This window comes from Lynx canadensis, chromosome B4 (assembly GCF_007474595.2).
Source record: "Lynx canadensis isolate LIC74 chromosome B4, mLynCan4.pri.v2, whole genome shotgun sequence".
Taxonomy (NCBI): domain Eukaryota; kingdom Metazoa; phylum Chordata; class Mammalia; order Carnivora; family Felidae; genus Lynx; species Lynx canadensis.
This window is the reverse complement of record NC_044309.1, coordinates 37,894,741-37,911,180: the sequence shown is the minus strand read 5'-3', so window position 1 is coordinate 37,911,180 and position 16,440 is coordinate 37,894,741. Positions and strand designations below refer to the sequence as shown.

General features: G+C 41.6%; 1 protein-coding gene across 3 annotated transcripts in view; it reads right to left on the bottom strand.

Annotated features, from left to right (window-relative positions):
* Positions 1-6,882: 6,882 nt before the first annotated feature.
* The window catches only part of TULP3 (TUB like protein 3), a 67,099-nt gene continuing 57,541 nt past the window's right edge, over positions 6,883-16,440 (bottom strand). For 2 of the 3 annotated variants that reach the window (XM_030321438.1, XM_030321437.1), the window contains 5 exons: positions 14,263-14,375; positions 13,626-13,740; positions 10,999-11,097; positions 10,426-10,597; positions 8,568-9,503 (listed from right to left, as the gene is read on the bottom strand). In XM_030321438.1, coding sequence (XP_030177298.1) covers positions 9,370-9,503; positions 10,426-10,597; positions 10,999-11,097; positions 13,626-13,740; positions 14,263-14,375 — 633 coding nt within the window. In that variant the 3' untranslated portion in view covers positions 8,568-9,369. Of the gene's footprint in view, positions 9,504-10,425; positions 10,598-10,998; positions 11,098-13,625; positions 13,741-14,262; positions 14,376-16,440 lie in introns of all 3 variants that reach the window. The other variant, XM_030321436.2, reaches the window with a different exon arrangement.

The window sequence follows — 16,440 nt, the reverse complement described above, 5'->3', positions numbered from 1 at the left end:
TAATCCAGACAAACACTGGTCATGATATAATGAATGGAAACATGGATTCTAAGAGCAGTATATGTGGGATGATCCTGTCTTTGAAAACTAAATTGAAAAGTGTTGGAGAATGACAGGTTAAAGATAAACAGGATCTTTTTTTAATTTTCTCATTTTTATTCTTTATTTTTTTTACTGAAGAAGACTTGACACACAATGTTACATTAGTTTCAAGCATTTTTTATTTTCTTCTTTATTCTTCTATATTTTATTTTCTTTATTCTTCTTTCTTCTATATACAACAAATTTTATAATCAGGGAGAAAAATGTGACTAGAACCCTTCCCTAACTTCTCTACATCTTTTTTTTTTAAAAAACACCCACTACTGGATTTAATGGCCTCATAAGAAGTTGACCACGAAAAGATTGTTTCCGCGCCTTTAGGTAAGAGGCATCTCTACTGTTTTTCGGATATCTTCAAAGCATACCCTCACCCCCCTTCAACACTATCACGTGGCTGACCCCTACCGTGGTTGTGGTATCCATGACTCAGTTTCCTTTTCTTTTTTCACTTCTCCATACTACACCTCTATTTGCTTTCTCTGAAGAAGACTTTTCATTCCATATCAGCTGGACTGCATCTTGTGTTTTGGAGAACAAAGCAGACCTTTAGCAAAGGTGTTTGGAGTCTTTCTCTTTCAATAGAATAAAAGTAGCCTATAATTTGATAAACATAATATTCGTTGCTATCTCTTGTCAAAGAGAAATGTGGAAGAGAATGGACTCTGGGTCTATCTAGGAAACAATGTACACTTATGGGCTGAATTGTGCCTCCCCCAGATTCACATGTTGAAGCCCTAATCCCCAGGATTCAAAATGTGAGTGGTTTGGAGATAATGTCTTTAAAGAGGTGATTAAGTTAAAAAAGAAGTCTTTAGGGTGGGCCCTAATCCCATCTGACTGGTGTCCTTATGAGAAGAGAGATTAGGAAGGACACAGACAAAGCACAGAGGGGGACCACGTGCAGACACAAGATGAAGATAGCCAACTGTAGGCCAAGGGCAGAGGCCTCAGGAAAAACCAAACATGCCAACCCCTTGATCTTTGTCTCCTAGCCTCCCTCCCAAACCTCGAGGAATAAATTTCTGTTTAAGCCACCCAGTCTGTGGTATTTTGCTATGGCAGTCTTGGCAAACCAATACAGTGTATTTACAGACCAAAACAAACCATTGGTTCCCAGAGACCAGAGGTTGGGGCCTTCCCCACCCAATTCTCAAGTGAGAGAGTTTCTCTGAGGTTCCCAAGGGATCTTTAGGATCAGATATCCAAAACTTCCAGGAAAAAAAAAAAAATCAAAAGGAAATAAAAGCTTTCTCCAGTGTTATTCAGCTAAAATTTTCATTTTCGGTAGCTATTGATTCAGTATCTTGAAATGAAAGTTAACATAAGTCATGTCTTATAACCTTACCCAGGGAGCTAAATAATCTGGGTTCAACAGCTGAGGCACATCCTGATTGTGACCTTGGGCATACTTAGACCAGGAGCCTCGGTGTCCTCGTCACTCATGTTTTCACTCCACATTTATTGAACATGGATGATGTCCTTGGCACTGTGCTAGGTAAGCACTAAGGAGAAACAGAGGAAAGTTCATCATCCCTCCAGATGCTGACAGTCTAACGAGGGAGGTACAAGAGGAGCAACTTCCACATGGCAGAAGGGTAGAGAGTGACCTTTAGACCTGAGGTTGAGATTTCTGTGCACCCGTGCTCTCCAACAGAACTTTCTGCAACAGTGAAGTGTTCTGTATGTGCCCTGTCTGATGGGGTGGTCACTAGCCACTTGCGGCCACTGAGAACTTGAAATGTAGCTAGTCTGACCAAAGAACTGACTTTTATTTTGATTATGTTAAATTTGAATAACTGAACAGGACAAGTGGCTATGGTGTTGGCCAGCATAGCCATGGACCACCCTCAAGGAGATGCTCAGCAAGCAGTCAGGGGACACTTGCAGAGCAAAGGGGAGAATTCAGGGCTGTGGGAGGCACCAAGTGTAAAGGGATAACGTTGTGGTAGTTACTGAGTATGGAGAGTGAAAAAGAAGAAGATTACAATAGGTAACATGGTCCCTGGAACACTGCTTATATTCAAAACACGTTGATAAAATTTCTTTTTTCACCTCCTCCCCTGATAAAATTTCTTAATGTGCAAATTGTCCATGTATAGGGGATTAGTTGAAAACACTGTGGTACTTCCCACAGTGAAATACTGTGGTGCACAAACAAGTATAAGGCCTGCATTTACTGATCTGGAATTATCTCCAGGGTTAAGTAAAAAAAAGCAAGCTATTGAACTGAGTATATAGCATGCTACCTTTTGTGCACAAAGATTGGGGAATTACAAATGCGGGGTTTTAAAAAAAATTTTTTAATGTTCATTTATTTTTGGGAGAGAGAGACAGAGCATGAGCAGTGAACGGGCAGAGAGAGAGAGGGAGACACAGAATCTGAAGCAGGCTCCAGGCTCTGAGCTGTCAGCACAGAGCCTGACACAGGGCTTGAACTCATGAGCTGTGAGATCAGGACTTGAGCCGAAGTCGGATGCTCAACCAACTGAGCCACCCAGGCACCCACAAATGCATTTATTTTTGCATAAAGATACACTAGAGGGAAATTAAAAATAGTTAACTACAGGAGGAAGGCAGGGCAAGGGAAAAAGGGGACAGATATGGGAAGAGGCTTTAATTGTAATTTTTATTTTTTTTAACTATAGTGTTTAAAGTTTCTTTTGGACCATATGAAATTATTAATATTTAAAATTTGTGTCTCTATATATCTGATATAGAACATAAAATTGACTAAAGACAAGATCAGGACATATTTTTTAAGGTCCTATTTCTATCATATGTATGTATTTTGTCCTTAAGTGTATTTGTGCCCTAGAAATTGCATATTCACCTCATTTTTCTTAATTTTATTTTTTATTTTTTTTTAATTTACATCCAAATTAGTTAGTATATAGTGCAACAATGTATTCAGGAGTAGATTCCTTAGTACCCCCTTACCCATTTACCCCGTCCCCCCTCCTATAACCCCTCCCATAACCCTCAGTTTGTTCTCCATATTTATGAGTCTCTTCTGTTCTGTCCCCCTCCGTTTTTATATTATTTTTGTTTCCCTTCCCTTACGTTCATATGTTTTCTCTCTTAAAGTCCTCATATGAGTGAAGTCATATGATTTTTGTCTTTCTCTGACTAATTTCACTTAGCATAATACCCTCCAGTTCCATCCATGTAGTTGCGAATGGCAAGATTACATTCTTTTTGATTGCCGAGTAATACTCCATTGTATGTATATACCACATCTTCTTTATCCATTCATCCCTCGATGGACATTTGGGCTCTTTCCATACTTTGGCTATTGTTGATAGTGCTGCTATAAACATGGGGGTGCATGTGTCCCTTCGAAACAGCACACCTGTATCCCGTGGATAAATGCCTAGTAGTGCAATTGCTGGGTCGTAGGCTAGTTCTATTTTTGGTTTCTTGAGGAACCTACATACTGTTTTCCAGAGTGGCTGCACCAGCTTGCATTCCCATCACCTCATTTTTAAAATCTTAATCTAAATCCTAGCCCTCCTCTACCTGCCACTCTCTCTCGGACCATTCTTCCTCCCTAGTCTTACTGTCCCCAGACTACAGAATAAAGAGAACTACTGGATTATTCTTTGAATCTTTGAAAATCATGATAAGGGACAGAATCTAGGTAGATAGTAAGTACTTAACTAGATGTTAACACTCTGAGGCTTGAAAACCACTATATTAAATGAAAATGTTTGATAAAAGGTGGTAATAGGCCAGAAAAAACCCCACTCCCACATGGGCCCCCGCCACCTTTGCGCTTTCTGGGGCTTATTCTTTTCTTGCCCTCCAGATGCCTGGGCCATAGCCCTAGAAGGTAACATGCAAAGGAGCTTGGGCCCAATGGACCAAAAGACTAGGCAGAGCTGTAAAAAACGTTGGAGGCCCATTTCATATTTGAAGTGTTTCCAAAATTTCCATTAACATCAGGGTTTTTTGTTTGTTTGTTTGTTTGTTTGTTTGTTTGCCTAGGCTGTTCCTTCAAGTAGAAATGGAGAGATGGGTACAAAGAAAGGAATATAAGGTAGGATCAGAGCTGAGACTTGAACCTGGATGTTTAGTTTCCCAGTTAAACCGTGTTTTTCTTTCCTCTCCTCATAGTCCCTAGAAAACCATCTATAGTCTATGATGCATAGACTATATGCAATCTATGAGTGCATATAAACCATTTTGTATAACTGCATGGCTAGCAGAATTATCTGGAATGTATTACTCCACTTTGAAAGGATATTAATAGAAGTGATATTGATACTTATGTGCCAAATCCTGGGCATTTAAAAAAAATTTTTTTTACACTTATTCATTTTTGAGAGACAAAGAGAGACAGAGCACAAGCAGGGGAGGGGCAGAGAGAGAGGGAGACACAGAATCTGAAGCAGGCTCCAGGTTCTGAGCTGTCAGCACAGAGCCTGACATGGGGCTCAAACTCACAAACCGCGAGATCATGACCTGAGCTTAAGTCAGACGCTTAACTGACTGAGCCACCCAGGCACCGGCCCACCCGCCCCACCCCGCTCCTGGGCATTTTACCTGGAATACCTCTACGGCTTCTAAACTCCGGAAATATTACTGTTCTCAAACCTTTAAAAGACTCACACCGTATCACAAGGGTGCTTAGTAAATATGTGGTAATAGGGACTAGTCGTTACAGTCGACTGAGCCCTTTGTAACTTCCTCTTCTGGATTACAGAATCAGTTTTAGTCAGTCATTTTAATGTACTTGTAATGTACATCCTTGGTCAGTAGGTGGTGCCATGAACCCATCTGTGGTTTAAGGCTTGCCTAAGTTCTGAGCATCAATGGCAAATCCTCCATTTATTGTGGTTTCCCTGGCTTTTGGTGGATGAGAAGAGTGTGTGAGACTTTTAAGGAATGTACATTGACCAGGATAGCTAGGTGAAAAGCGGGAAGAAGAGGCAAAACAATCCATTATGCAATTGGTCAAGAAATGTGTCTGAGGGGGTGGGACAGGATCTGGCCAGTCCTTGGCAAGCCCCTAGCTGGGAAGATGAAAGGAGGGCTATAGATGGGAGTAAAGCAGCTATTAGACATATGGCATGAGTACACAGGCAGGAGCCATTCTATCTAGAGGGGGATCTGGAGGCTGAGGGAAAGGGCAACTTGCAACACCCCAGGTTTTCTCAGTGGAGCAAGATGTCTCCAGTGGTTAGGGAAAAGCAGTTCTGAGGTTTTGCACTTCCTTTGCACCCGACCCTGTCTCTCCCACATCATGTACCCCTGCCATTTCAGAATCTCTCACCAAAGACACATTGAGAATCTCCCCTCTCCAGTTCCTTAGTTTAAGCATCCATGGTCCTTTCCTGGGGTATCTGGCACTCCTCTCAGAAGTATCATCAGCTACGAAAGGCATAAAGCTGTCCAGGAGGTAACCAGAGTTCAATTCAAAACACAAGTAGATGGACCTCCACACTGTTGCCAGATGAGTGGGGGGAACCATACGCAAGAATTGAAGATCATATCAAAATCTCTCAATCTATAGATGAGGAAAGGGGCACATGGCAAATCATTGGCAGAAAGGGGGCCAGAACCCTGGGATTTGGCCTCAATCAAACCATCCCTTCATTTCTGTACCTGTAATGCTATCTAAAGGAAGTGAATTGATGCTAGTTGTGTGATCTACTAAACTTCTGATTAAAAAGAACCTTTTGGGGGCACCTGGGTGGCTCAGTCAGTTAAGTGTCCAACTTCAGCTCAGTCAGGTCATGATCTCGTGGTTTGTGAGTGAGCCCGGCTTTGGGCCCTGTGCTGACAGTGCGGACCCTGCTTGGGATTCTCTCTCTTCCTCTCTCTCTCTCTAAATAAATACAACTTAAGAAAAAAGAACCTTTTAAAGGCCTGTTTTAGAGTTTTAAAAAACACTTGCTAATATCTTTCATGTCAGTGGCCATTGATATTATTCCTGGTCACTGAAAAGTACACAAAATTGTGTCACAAATGATGTTTAGCTAGCCACGCACTTTAACCAAAAAGAACCACGTGAAAAAGAAAAACCAAGTTCTAAGAACTAAATTCTGACTCCAGCTCTCCTCCTAATTTTTAGGCACTTCCTGCTTCCTTCCACATGACTCATTTTCACTATGACACTGATAAGAGCAGGAAGGCCTGGTAAAGATTTGTGAGCACATTTTTTTTCAAATTGTCTCTATAAGGTGGCTCTAAAATGTGAACATGCAGAGGCAAGAGATAGGGTCTATTTCGGTTTTAGATATTTAATTTGTTTTGCTGCTGAATCAGTAAGCAGTACCAATGAAGAAGATCCAGGAGGCCGACTGGTGCAGGTTATCTACAACAATATAAAATCCCACCCTTCTGTGGCCCCCTTTGTTCAGTTCTTGGCTCCATCATCTATCTAGAAAATTCTTGGTGTCATGAATATGATGAGTCTAGACAGTCTCTAGAATACAAACTTCTGAGTCTGCAGACTCCTGCTGTCCTGGGATGAGCTGATTTACATGATGAAAACGATTATTACAGGGGCACCTGGGTGGCTCAGTTGGTTAAGCATCCAAATCTTGATCTCGGCTCAGGTCACGATCTCATGGTTTGTGGGATCGAGCTCCACATCAGGTTCTGGGCTGAGTGTGGAACCTGCTTGGGAATCTCTGTCTCCCTCGCTCTCTGCCCCTCCCCCACACATGCCTTCTCTCTCAAAATAAATAAACTTAAAAAAAAAGAAAATGATCATTATAGAACATGACCGCAAGAACTCTGTAAGGGATAGGACTTTGCAAAGAAGACGATGACACATTTTTATATAAATTATCTTTATTTCTGTAGCATACAAAAGGTATAAATATGATTTATGTAAAACCAATCAGCTGCACGCTTAAGCAGAAAGTACAAGGAGCTGGGGGATAGATGTCTCTGAGCTGAACAGAGAGGAGGAAGCAGGATTAGATCCAGTAGTCCCATCAGGCTCCCTTTCCCCAGACACTGTCATATGCGCAACTGGAGAGAAGTGAACAGCTTTCTGTTTTCAACAAGGGTTGATCGGACAGTCCATCAGGACGGTGGTGCCAGAGGCCTGAAGGGCTTTAGGGCACTTCTATGAATGAGGCACTTGATAGGAAGCATGCCTGAGATGGAAACCAGCCATGTCAAAACCAAGCAGATAGGATTTGCCAGCGGGGGATGAGTAAAGAGTCTTTTCATCTCCCACATCTCTTTCCTTCCCATTGCTATTTGATGTGGAGCAAGGAACAACAGGAAGCGGGGACGAAAAGGAAGTCCACAGAAAGGAAATATGATGGACCAACAGCCACTGATCCCTTGCCCCACGCTGGCCAACAGCTCAGTGCACACTGGGAGTTGAACAATGCTGAATGTAGAACTCACAAGTTCTCAAGATTCAGATGCATCCTGAGACTGGTGAACTGGTAGCAAGCAGAGTCATATGGTTTGTTGGGAGGTGCTAACAATCTGAAAGACTTGGCAAAACTCTTATGATCTGTGAGGAAAAGTGACAGGAGTGTGATCTCTACCAATGAGCCAGGCTTTAGGGAGCTGATAATATTTAGGTTAAGAAGAGAGGCCCAAAGCTCCACCTAACAAGGTCCACAGAGCTCAGAGTCAGCTAGCTGGTCCTCACCAAAGCCTCCCTGCCACCTCTCTGCACAATGACAAGTTTCGAGATATAATGTTCTCTTACCTCTTACATGGTCTATAGGTGTGTGTGTGTCCCTTTATACTAATGGCTCCATGTAATAGAGCTGTAGGAAGCACTCCTGGATTGGAAATGAAGGCAACTGTCAAATCACCCTGTCTTAACTAGACTAAGTCACCCCTAGACTTTATGCTTTCAGCCTAAACTGAAATTAAGACAACTGCATACGTTTCTCACATCCCTGATCACAACTGAAGTTTGGCCACAGCCACTTTGAGATTGCTGCTGGCCGACCTACTCTGAGGGAAGAAAGGGAAGAGGGGGACTGTGACATCAGTGCCTTCCAAGCCCCAGGGGGAAAGTAAGCTTGCCCCACCAAAGAAATACCACACTCCCTCTGATAAAGGCAGTGCAATGCCCGATTTATTTCCTAGTGAGCAGAACTTCTTCCCATAGGGAGGGTAAAGTGGCTGGCACTGGCTTCCCCCATGGGTACTTCAGGTAGGACAGCAGAATTAAGCCACCTGTGTGGACTCAAAATGATCACTGATGGGGGGTTTTCCCAGTTCTGAGGGTAAATGATGCTCTGGAAACCACTGTCACCAAAACAAGGTAAAAGCAAGGCTTACTTAATAACAACAACAAAAGGTAAAATAAAAAAATTTTTAAGTCCCACGTTGGGCATAATACTTATTTGAAAAAAAATTTTTTTAAATAAATTTTTAAGGGGTACCTGGCTGGCTTAGTCAGTAGAGCATGTGACTTTTGATCTCAGGGTCATGAGTTTAAGCCTCACGTTGGGCGTAAAACTTACTTAAAAAATAAAAAATAGAAAAATAAAAAACAGGTAAAAGCTATATGGATGTAGCCTTTTCAGATCCAATTTATGGGACCATTGCTTCCCAGAGATATGCATTTCCCACTCATATGGTGTCATGACCACGGGTCCATTCTGGAAGATGCCCAGGTAACTTACAGAAATATACCTGGAGCAGGGGTCAGCAAACTATGGCCCACAGGCCAAATCTGGCCTGCTGCCTGTTTTTGTTAATGATGTTTCAGTGGAACACAGCTGCACTCATTCGTTTATGAGCTGGCCATGGCTGTGTTTGCAATACAACAACAGAACTGAGCAGCTGTGAGAGCCTCTCTGACCATTTACAAAAACAGTTTGCAGACTGAAGACCGAAGGCAATTTAGGGAACTATCCCACTCAGGAAAGGTCTTCAAGAAAAAAGACCCAAGTATTTACTCATTAGAACCTGATTCTAGCTGTACATTTCCAAGCACAGGAAATCGGACTGTTGAGGGCACAGAATCTGTTGGGCAATAACTTCCGGAGTCGCCAATGTGCCCTGAACAAGAAGCTCTCTGTGCTTTGAACAGTCTGTCCCCCACGTTAAGCTGTGATCCCTGACCAGGTCCGTGAAACCCAGAGAAGTTGGGTGCATGTGTACATATACGCATGTGTATGCACATGTACTTATGTACACATGCACACGTGTATGTACACATACATACATACAGGGATTACTCCCAAAGGGGCAGGCAGTCACTCTTCAGTCCTGGGGCAAAAGCAAAGGAAGTGACTCAAAGCTGTGAGTGAGAAAACTCAGCCCTTTTTCTTTCTCTTATTCACATGCTAGCTTGCTGTCAAAGCTGGAAAGTCCAATGGCAAAGGCCTGAAGTGCACACAGTGGGTAGTTGTAGTCCAGGGTGAACACATCGTCTGCCACACGTCCAAACTGCATGACTATGTAGTCAGCTAGGAAAAGAAAGAAATTAGGACATTAGAAAATAGTGGGGCTGTACTGGGGAAAAGCCTATGAAAGATACAGGGAAAAAAATCCTTCAAATCGATAAGTTAATCACCAAGTCTCTTTAAAATGGGAAACTTTGAGAAGGTTGGAAAGAGGCATTGACAAGAGTATCTGCTAACCATGAGCCAAGCTTCTATTTCTATTCCTCTCAAATACAGACAGCAGGAGACCACTCATGACTAGCATGACAGGACAAGAGGAGGGAACAGTACAAGCTCCACGGACCAGAGTTTGAATGGGGGTCATTTGCATCTGCTTCCCAAACAGTGGTTCAGAAGTTTTACTCTAAAGGGCTGCCTTGGTGGCTCCATCGGTTAAGCATCTTCTGACTGTTGATTTCAGCTCGGGTCATGACCTCAAGGTTCATGAGATTGAGCCCCACATAGGACTCCAAGCTGTCAGCACACAGAGCCTGCTTGAGATTCTCTCTCGTGTGCTCTCTCTCAAAAATAAACTTTTTTTTTTAAAAAAGAAGTTTTATTTTAAACTACACTTCAATCTTTCCAAAGAAATCATTTCTTTCTTACATAATTTTCCCCTGGGGGTGGGTGGGGGGGCACCTGGGTGGCTCAGGCGGTTGAGCAACCAACTTTAGCTGAAGTTATGATCTCATGGGTTGTGAGTTTGAGCCCTGCATCAGGCTTGCTGCTGTCAGCACGGAGCCCACTTCAGATCCTCTGTCTCCCCTCTCTCTCTGCCCCTCCCCAGCTCATGCTATCTCTCTCAAAAATAAATAAACATTTAACTAATAATAACAATAATTCTCCCCTGGGCAGAACTTCCTGTCAATGATAGGAAGTGCTCATTTCCCCACCGTGTAAGAGCATCTTTCCTCCTATTCCCACCCAACCCTTCCTGCAGGCTCACGGTCATTCTCGTGGACTATCTGAAAGTTCTTCACAGATGCCTGAGTGACCCGGCCGTGGAAGTTCAGGACATAAGACTGTGTGTCGTCATTCCAGACTGGGGACTTGTTGTGCAGTTCAATCAAGTTTTCCATGGTTTTGTTCTGCCATTTGGAAAGCAAGCTCTCGTGGTCCTGTTTGAAGAGAAAAATCACTGCTTTGTACTGAGAACCACAGGAAATCATTCACTTTCAGCTCTGTGAAGTAGAAGGTAGAGTAGGAGAGTATTTCCTCCATTGCAGAAAGGGTACAACAGAAACAAAGAAAGCCCACAGTGAAGGCAGCTTTTAAAAATTGTGGTAGATTATCTAGCATTGCTCTTGGCAGACCAAGCGGTTTCAAATCAACCACTTTCGCAATTCTGCTGCAACGGCCCTCATCCTGAGGTTCGGGACTGATCACTCTCGTGAAGAACGGTATGAGCCACACTCCACTTTGGGATTCTGTAAGAATCAATACTTTTTTGTATTGATCTCATCTGTACTGTATTCTTATCTTTGAGGTTCCTTTGTTGATTAAATACGTTCTTACTTACATTTCGTGGCCGAAATGGGATCCGTTCATGATTCATATTCATTCCTGGAATGATCACAGACATTTTCCTAGGACCTTTAAATCCAAGTACATTTGTTTCCTGGAAGACAGAATAAGGCAGGAATTTGAAAATGGAAAGGAAAAACACATGACTTTCTTGGGCATGTAAAATGTCCAGTGATGATGTCAAAAACATTAAAAACTATTTTATTACTTTACTGTAGGTGAACAAAGAGACAGAGTCAAAACAAGGAAGGTAATACTGTACTTCCTTTTAAACCTAATTTGAACACTTGAATTTAAAACAGATTCTATTGGCTTGAAACTTTATTCTCTTTACTCTTAAGTGAAACTTGAGACAACTGTGAGCACTTTCCAATTTTGTCCTCAACACAGGGGCGCCTGGGTGGCTCAGTCAGTTAAATGTCTGACTCTTGATTTCAGCTCCGCTTATAATCTCACAGTAGTGAGATCCAGTGCAGAGCCAGCTAGGGATTCTCTCTCTCCCTCTCTCTCTGCCCCTCCCTCATTCATGAGCACATGCTCTCTCTCAAAATAAATAAATAAACTTAAAAAAACTAATTTTGGGGGCGCCTGAGTGGCTCAGTCAGTTAAGCATCCGGCCCTTGGTTTCAGCTAAGGTCATGATGTCACAGTTGTGAGTTCAGGCCCCACATCAAGCTCTGTGCTGACAGTACAGAGCCTGTTTGGAATTCTCTCTCTCTGCCCCTAACCCACTTGCTCTCTCTCTCAAAATAAATAAATAAACTAAAAAATATTTTATTTTTTAATTTTGTCATCATCAATAAATATTTATTTCCCAATGAGGACATATGATATACAATGAGAATTACAGCTTAAATTATATAGGGAATGTACCAGGAAGTAAAAACTTCAAATGCCTGTATCCACATTAGGAATATAATCAGTGGTATTGTAATAGCCATATATTCAGGACAGATGGTAGCCACATTTGTTGTGAACATAGCATAATGTATAAACTTGTCAATCACTAAGTTGTATACCTGAAATTAATGTAACATTATGTGTCACCTATATAAATAAAAAATAATGATCATAATACTATACTGTATATTTGCAAGTTGCTAAGAGAGTAGATCTTAAAAGTTCTTATAAGAAAAACAGCTGTAACCATGCGTGGTGATGGATATTAACTAAACTTAATAACTAAACTTATTAACTGAATGTGATGATCATTTTGCAATATATACATATATATAAAATCATTACATTATGCATATGAAACTAATATGCCAATTACACCTCAATTAAAAAAAAACAATAAACTTAGGAGCACCTGGGTGGCTGAGGGTACAGCCTGCTTGGGATTCTTTCTCTCTCCCTCTAACTCTCTCTCCCGCTTTCTCTCTAAACACATACTTTCTCTCTAAAATAAATAAAACGAAAACTAAAAATGAAAAAAAAAAAAACCTAAAAAACCTTAAATGCCTGTCAGCCCAGGCAGATTATATATGAATAAAATAAGCACATTAAAAAGGTAAATATACACGTTTGTATGTATACCTACACATATATACATGTACACGTGTACATACATATATTTGGAAGTTATGCATAGTTAAAACATGTAATGGAGAAATGAAGTAGGAGAAAAAAACACTATACATTATAAAAATATTAAGTTAGCCATTTAATTTCACAACATTTCATGGGAATGATGAGATTAATTCCAATTTATGAAAAAGTTGTGACTTTGGGATCAAAGCAACAGGTTAAGTCAGGTTAATTGCTTCTTATTTTCTTTTACTCAATGACTTTTGAGTGCTTACCATGCACCGGGCCCTGTGCTAGTGGGGATGTAGCAGAGAATAAGAGTTTACAAGAGAAGGTTCGTGTGGCACAAGCAGTAACAAGTATAACGTGTAAGTTACTAGAGGAAGCACAGGGGCCATGGGGATGTATACATACAAAGGTCAACTCTATCAAATGGTCAGAAAAGACTTCTCCGATGGCATCAGTTGGTCAGACAAAGGACAAGGAGGGGGAAAGGAGAGGCTCTCGGGTAAGGAAAGATCACATGGTGCAGCAAGGCAATGACGGGGCTGTTATGTCTCCCATTATGGGAACAGGACAGGGCCAGGGCCGTTAGAAGAGTCTGGAGGAAAGGCCAAAGCATTAGGGCTTTATTCTGTATGCAGTGGGTAGTCACTAAATGCTGTGAAGCAAGAGAACCACAGGATTTACTGGCACTGTGTTTTAGAAAGATCCATCTGGCAGCAGTATAGAGTGAATCAGGGAAACACTAAAAGTAAGGAGAGATCAGTTTCTACTTTGTTGTAACTTCTGGCCAGTGGGTAAGAGATAACAAAGGACTGAGTTAATACAATGGCATTAGGAAATAAAAGAGCAGACAAGAAATGTTTTTAAAAAATTAAAAACAACCAAACTTGGTAATTCATAAATAATTAAAATGAATACACAGAAAAAACGATACCAGCAACAGAAACGGGGGATCATAGAGATAGAAACAAGCTTGGGAGGGAAGATAGTGAGTTCAGTATTGGTTAGGTTTAAAGGGCCAGCAGGACACCCAGGAGATTAAGGAAAAGACTCAGGAAAAGAGTGCGTTCCGAGACTGGCACGTACGTAACAGATGGCTGCCAGCTCCTGCCGGGTATAGGCCTTCTCTACCAGACCCTGGGCCTTGGCTGGGCTGACACCGTGATCGTAAACTGTAAACTTGGTCCCCATGAGGTTGGATCTAGAATTAAGAGGAAAAAGTCGCCATTAATGATCTATATTTTTGCTCCTACACAAATACAAATCTAGGACAGGTATGTAACAGAGTCCATTTGCCTGTTCTCCAAATGTTCATCACTACTTTTTCAAAGATCACTCATTAAATAAGGAAGGGACTTAGATTTTCTGTTAACTTCTCTGTTTTTTTAAGATTACAACATCAGTACATGCTCATTGCAAAGAAGATATGGATTGTTTTGGGTCACCTGGGTGGCTCAGTCTCTTGAGTGTCCAACTTCGGCTCATGTCACAATCTCACAGTTCATTGAGTTCGAGCCCTGTATCAGGCTCTCTGCTGTCAGTTCAGAGCCTGCTTGGGATCCTCTGTCCCCTCTCTCTCTGCCCCTCCCCTGCTCATACTCTCTCTCTCTCTCAAAAATGAATAAACATTTAAAAAAAAAAAAAGAAAAAAAAGAAATTGTTCTAAAACAACAGGAATAAAAGTATCAGAAAGAATAGATCAGTAAAACAAGGCTGCACTCACCTGAGTTTGCCAATGTAACTTTCCCCTTCACGAGATAAATCTGTTGGATCAGTGGAGATAAGATAGTTGGATGTTTTGCTCTTTTTCCGCTTTCTACCTGCAAGAAGAAATATCTGGAAAAAGAAAAAAATGTCAGTCAAAAATGTGAAGAGAACCACCATGGCTTATTCCTTTTTTTTTTTTTTTAAGTTTATTTATTTTTGAGAGAGAGACAGCATGAGTGGGGAAGGGGCAGGGAGAGAGGGAGACAGAGGATTCCAAGCAGGCTCCGCGTTGTCAGCACCAAACCTGATGCAGGGCTCGAGCTCATGAACCATGAGATCCTGACCTGGGCTGAAGTCAGGCACTTAACCAACTGAGCCACCCAGGTGCCCCATCCCATCCTTCCAATTCTTTACTGCAGCTGCTTTCCTCATATTCCTTTTTGTATCTTCAGTGATATGAATACTGTCGTATTTATGCATCCTTCCTAAATCCCACTAGACTTGGACAATGACAGGGAAGTAGGAGAATGGCAGTAGCTAAGGAAGGGACTTTGAAATCAAACACAGGTTTGAGTCTGGCTCTGCCACGTATTAGTATGACTTGAGGCGGGTATGTCACTCTCTATGCCCCAGTTACTCATCTATGAAGCAGGGATAAGAAATCCTATCTCACAAGATTGTGATAAGGATTATAGGAGATATTATATACATGAAGCATTTAGCACATGCCTGGTACAGCATAAACAATAAATAGTGGTTATAACAACAATGATATAAGTCATCATCTCATTTCTGTGCTGTTAAAATCATCCACTTAGACCTGGCAGCAGCAATACAAAATACATTGTTCATTAGCAAGTATTAAATTGCCTCAAATTTGTATTTAAAGTAAATTAGAATTCCTAAAGTGAGAAATAAGACATTTCACTTGCATGCTGTTCCGTATTTCCACTTCCTCCTATCCCCTAAAGCTTGCTCTTTCTTCCACAATGTCATGTTCTACCATAATTAAAATAAAAACCAAAGAGCACACAGTAACACCCTCCCCCTGCCAAAAAGTTGGATAGAGGTGCAAATAATTACATTCAAATATTCTCCTCTACTTTCTTATATTCTGGATAAAACTTTTTTCTTTGGGGTGGAACAGATTTTGCCTATGAGACTATGAGCTCTTTCTTTGAAGACAGAACACAGCACCTGGGAGTTAGGAAGTACAATCTGCTTTCAGATGACTTAGTCTGTTACCAGTGCTGTTCCTCTATCCTAAGGCCCTTCAACAATCTATTCCCACAACATTCTTCCCCTCTATTTCAAGGTTTGTCTTAAGAATCAATTCTTAGGGTGGCTAAAATGAACAAATCAGGAGACTATAGATGCTGGAGAGGATGTGAAGAAATGGGAACCCTCTTGCACTGTTGGTGGGAATGCAAACTGGAAAACAGTGTGGAGGTTCCTCAAAAAATTAAAAATAGATCTACCCTATGACCCAGCAATAGCACTGCTAGGAATTTACCCAAGGGATACAGGAGTCCTGATGCATAGGGGCACATGTACCCCAATGTTTATAGCAGCACTCTCAACAATAGCCAAATTATGGAAAGAGCCTAAATGTCCAGCAACTGATGAATGGATAAAGAAATTATGGTTTATATACACAATGGAATACTACCTGGCAATGAGAAAGAATGAAATATGGCCTTTTGTAGCAACATGGATGGAACTGGAGAGTGTTATGCTAAGTGAAGTAAGTCATACAGAGAAAGACAGATACCATATGTTTTCACTCTTATGTGGATCCTGAGAAACTTAACAGAAGACCATGGGGGAGAGGAAGGAAAAAAAAATTAGAGAGGGAGGGAGGCAAACCATAAGAGACTCTTAAAAACTGAGAACAAACTGAGGGTTGATGGAGGGTGGGAGGGAGGGGAAAGTGAGTGATGGGCATTGAGGAGGGCACCTGTTGGGATGAGCACTGGGTGTTGTATGGAAACCAATTTGACAATAAATTTCATATTTAAAAAACAAAGAATCAATTCTCAGGGTGCCCAGGTGGCTAAGTAGGTTGAGCGTCCAGCTCTTGGTTTTGGCTCAGGTCATGATCCTGGAGTCATGGGATTGAGCCCATGTCAGGCTCTGTGCTGAGTGTGGAGTCTGCTTGGGATTCTCTCTCTCTCTCTCTCTCTCTCTCTCTCTC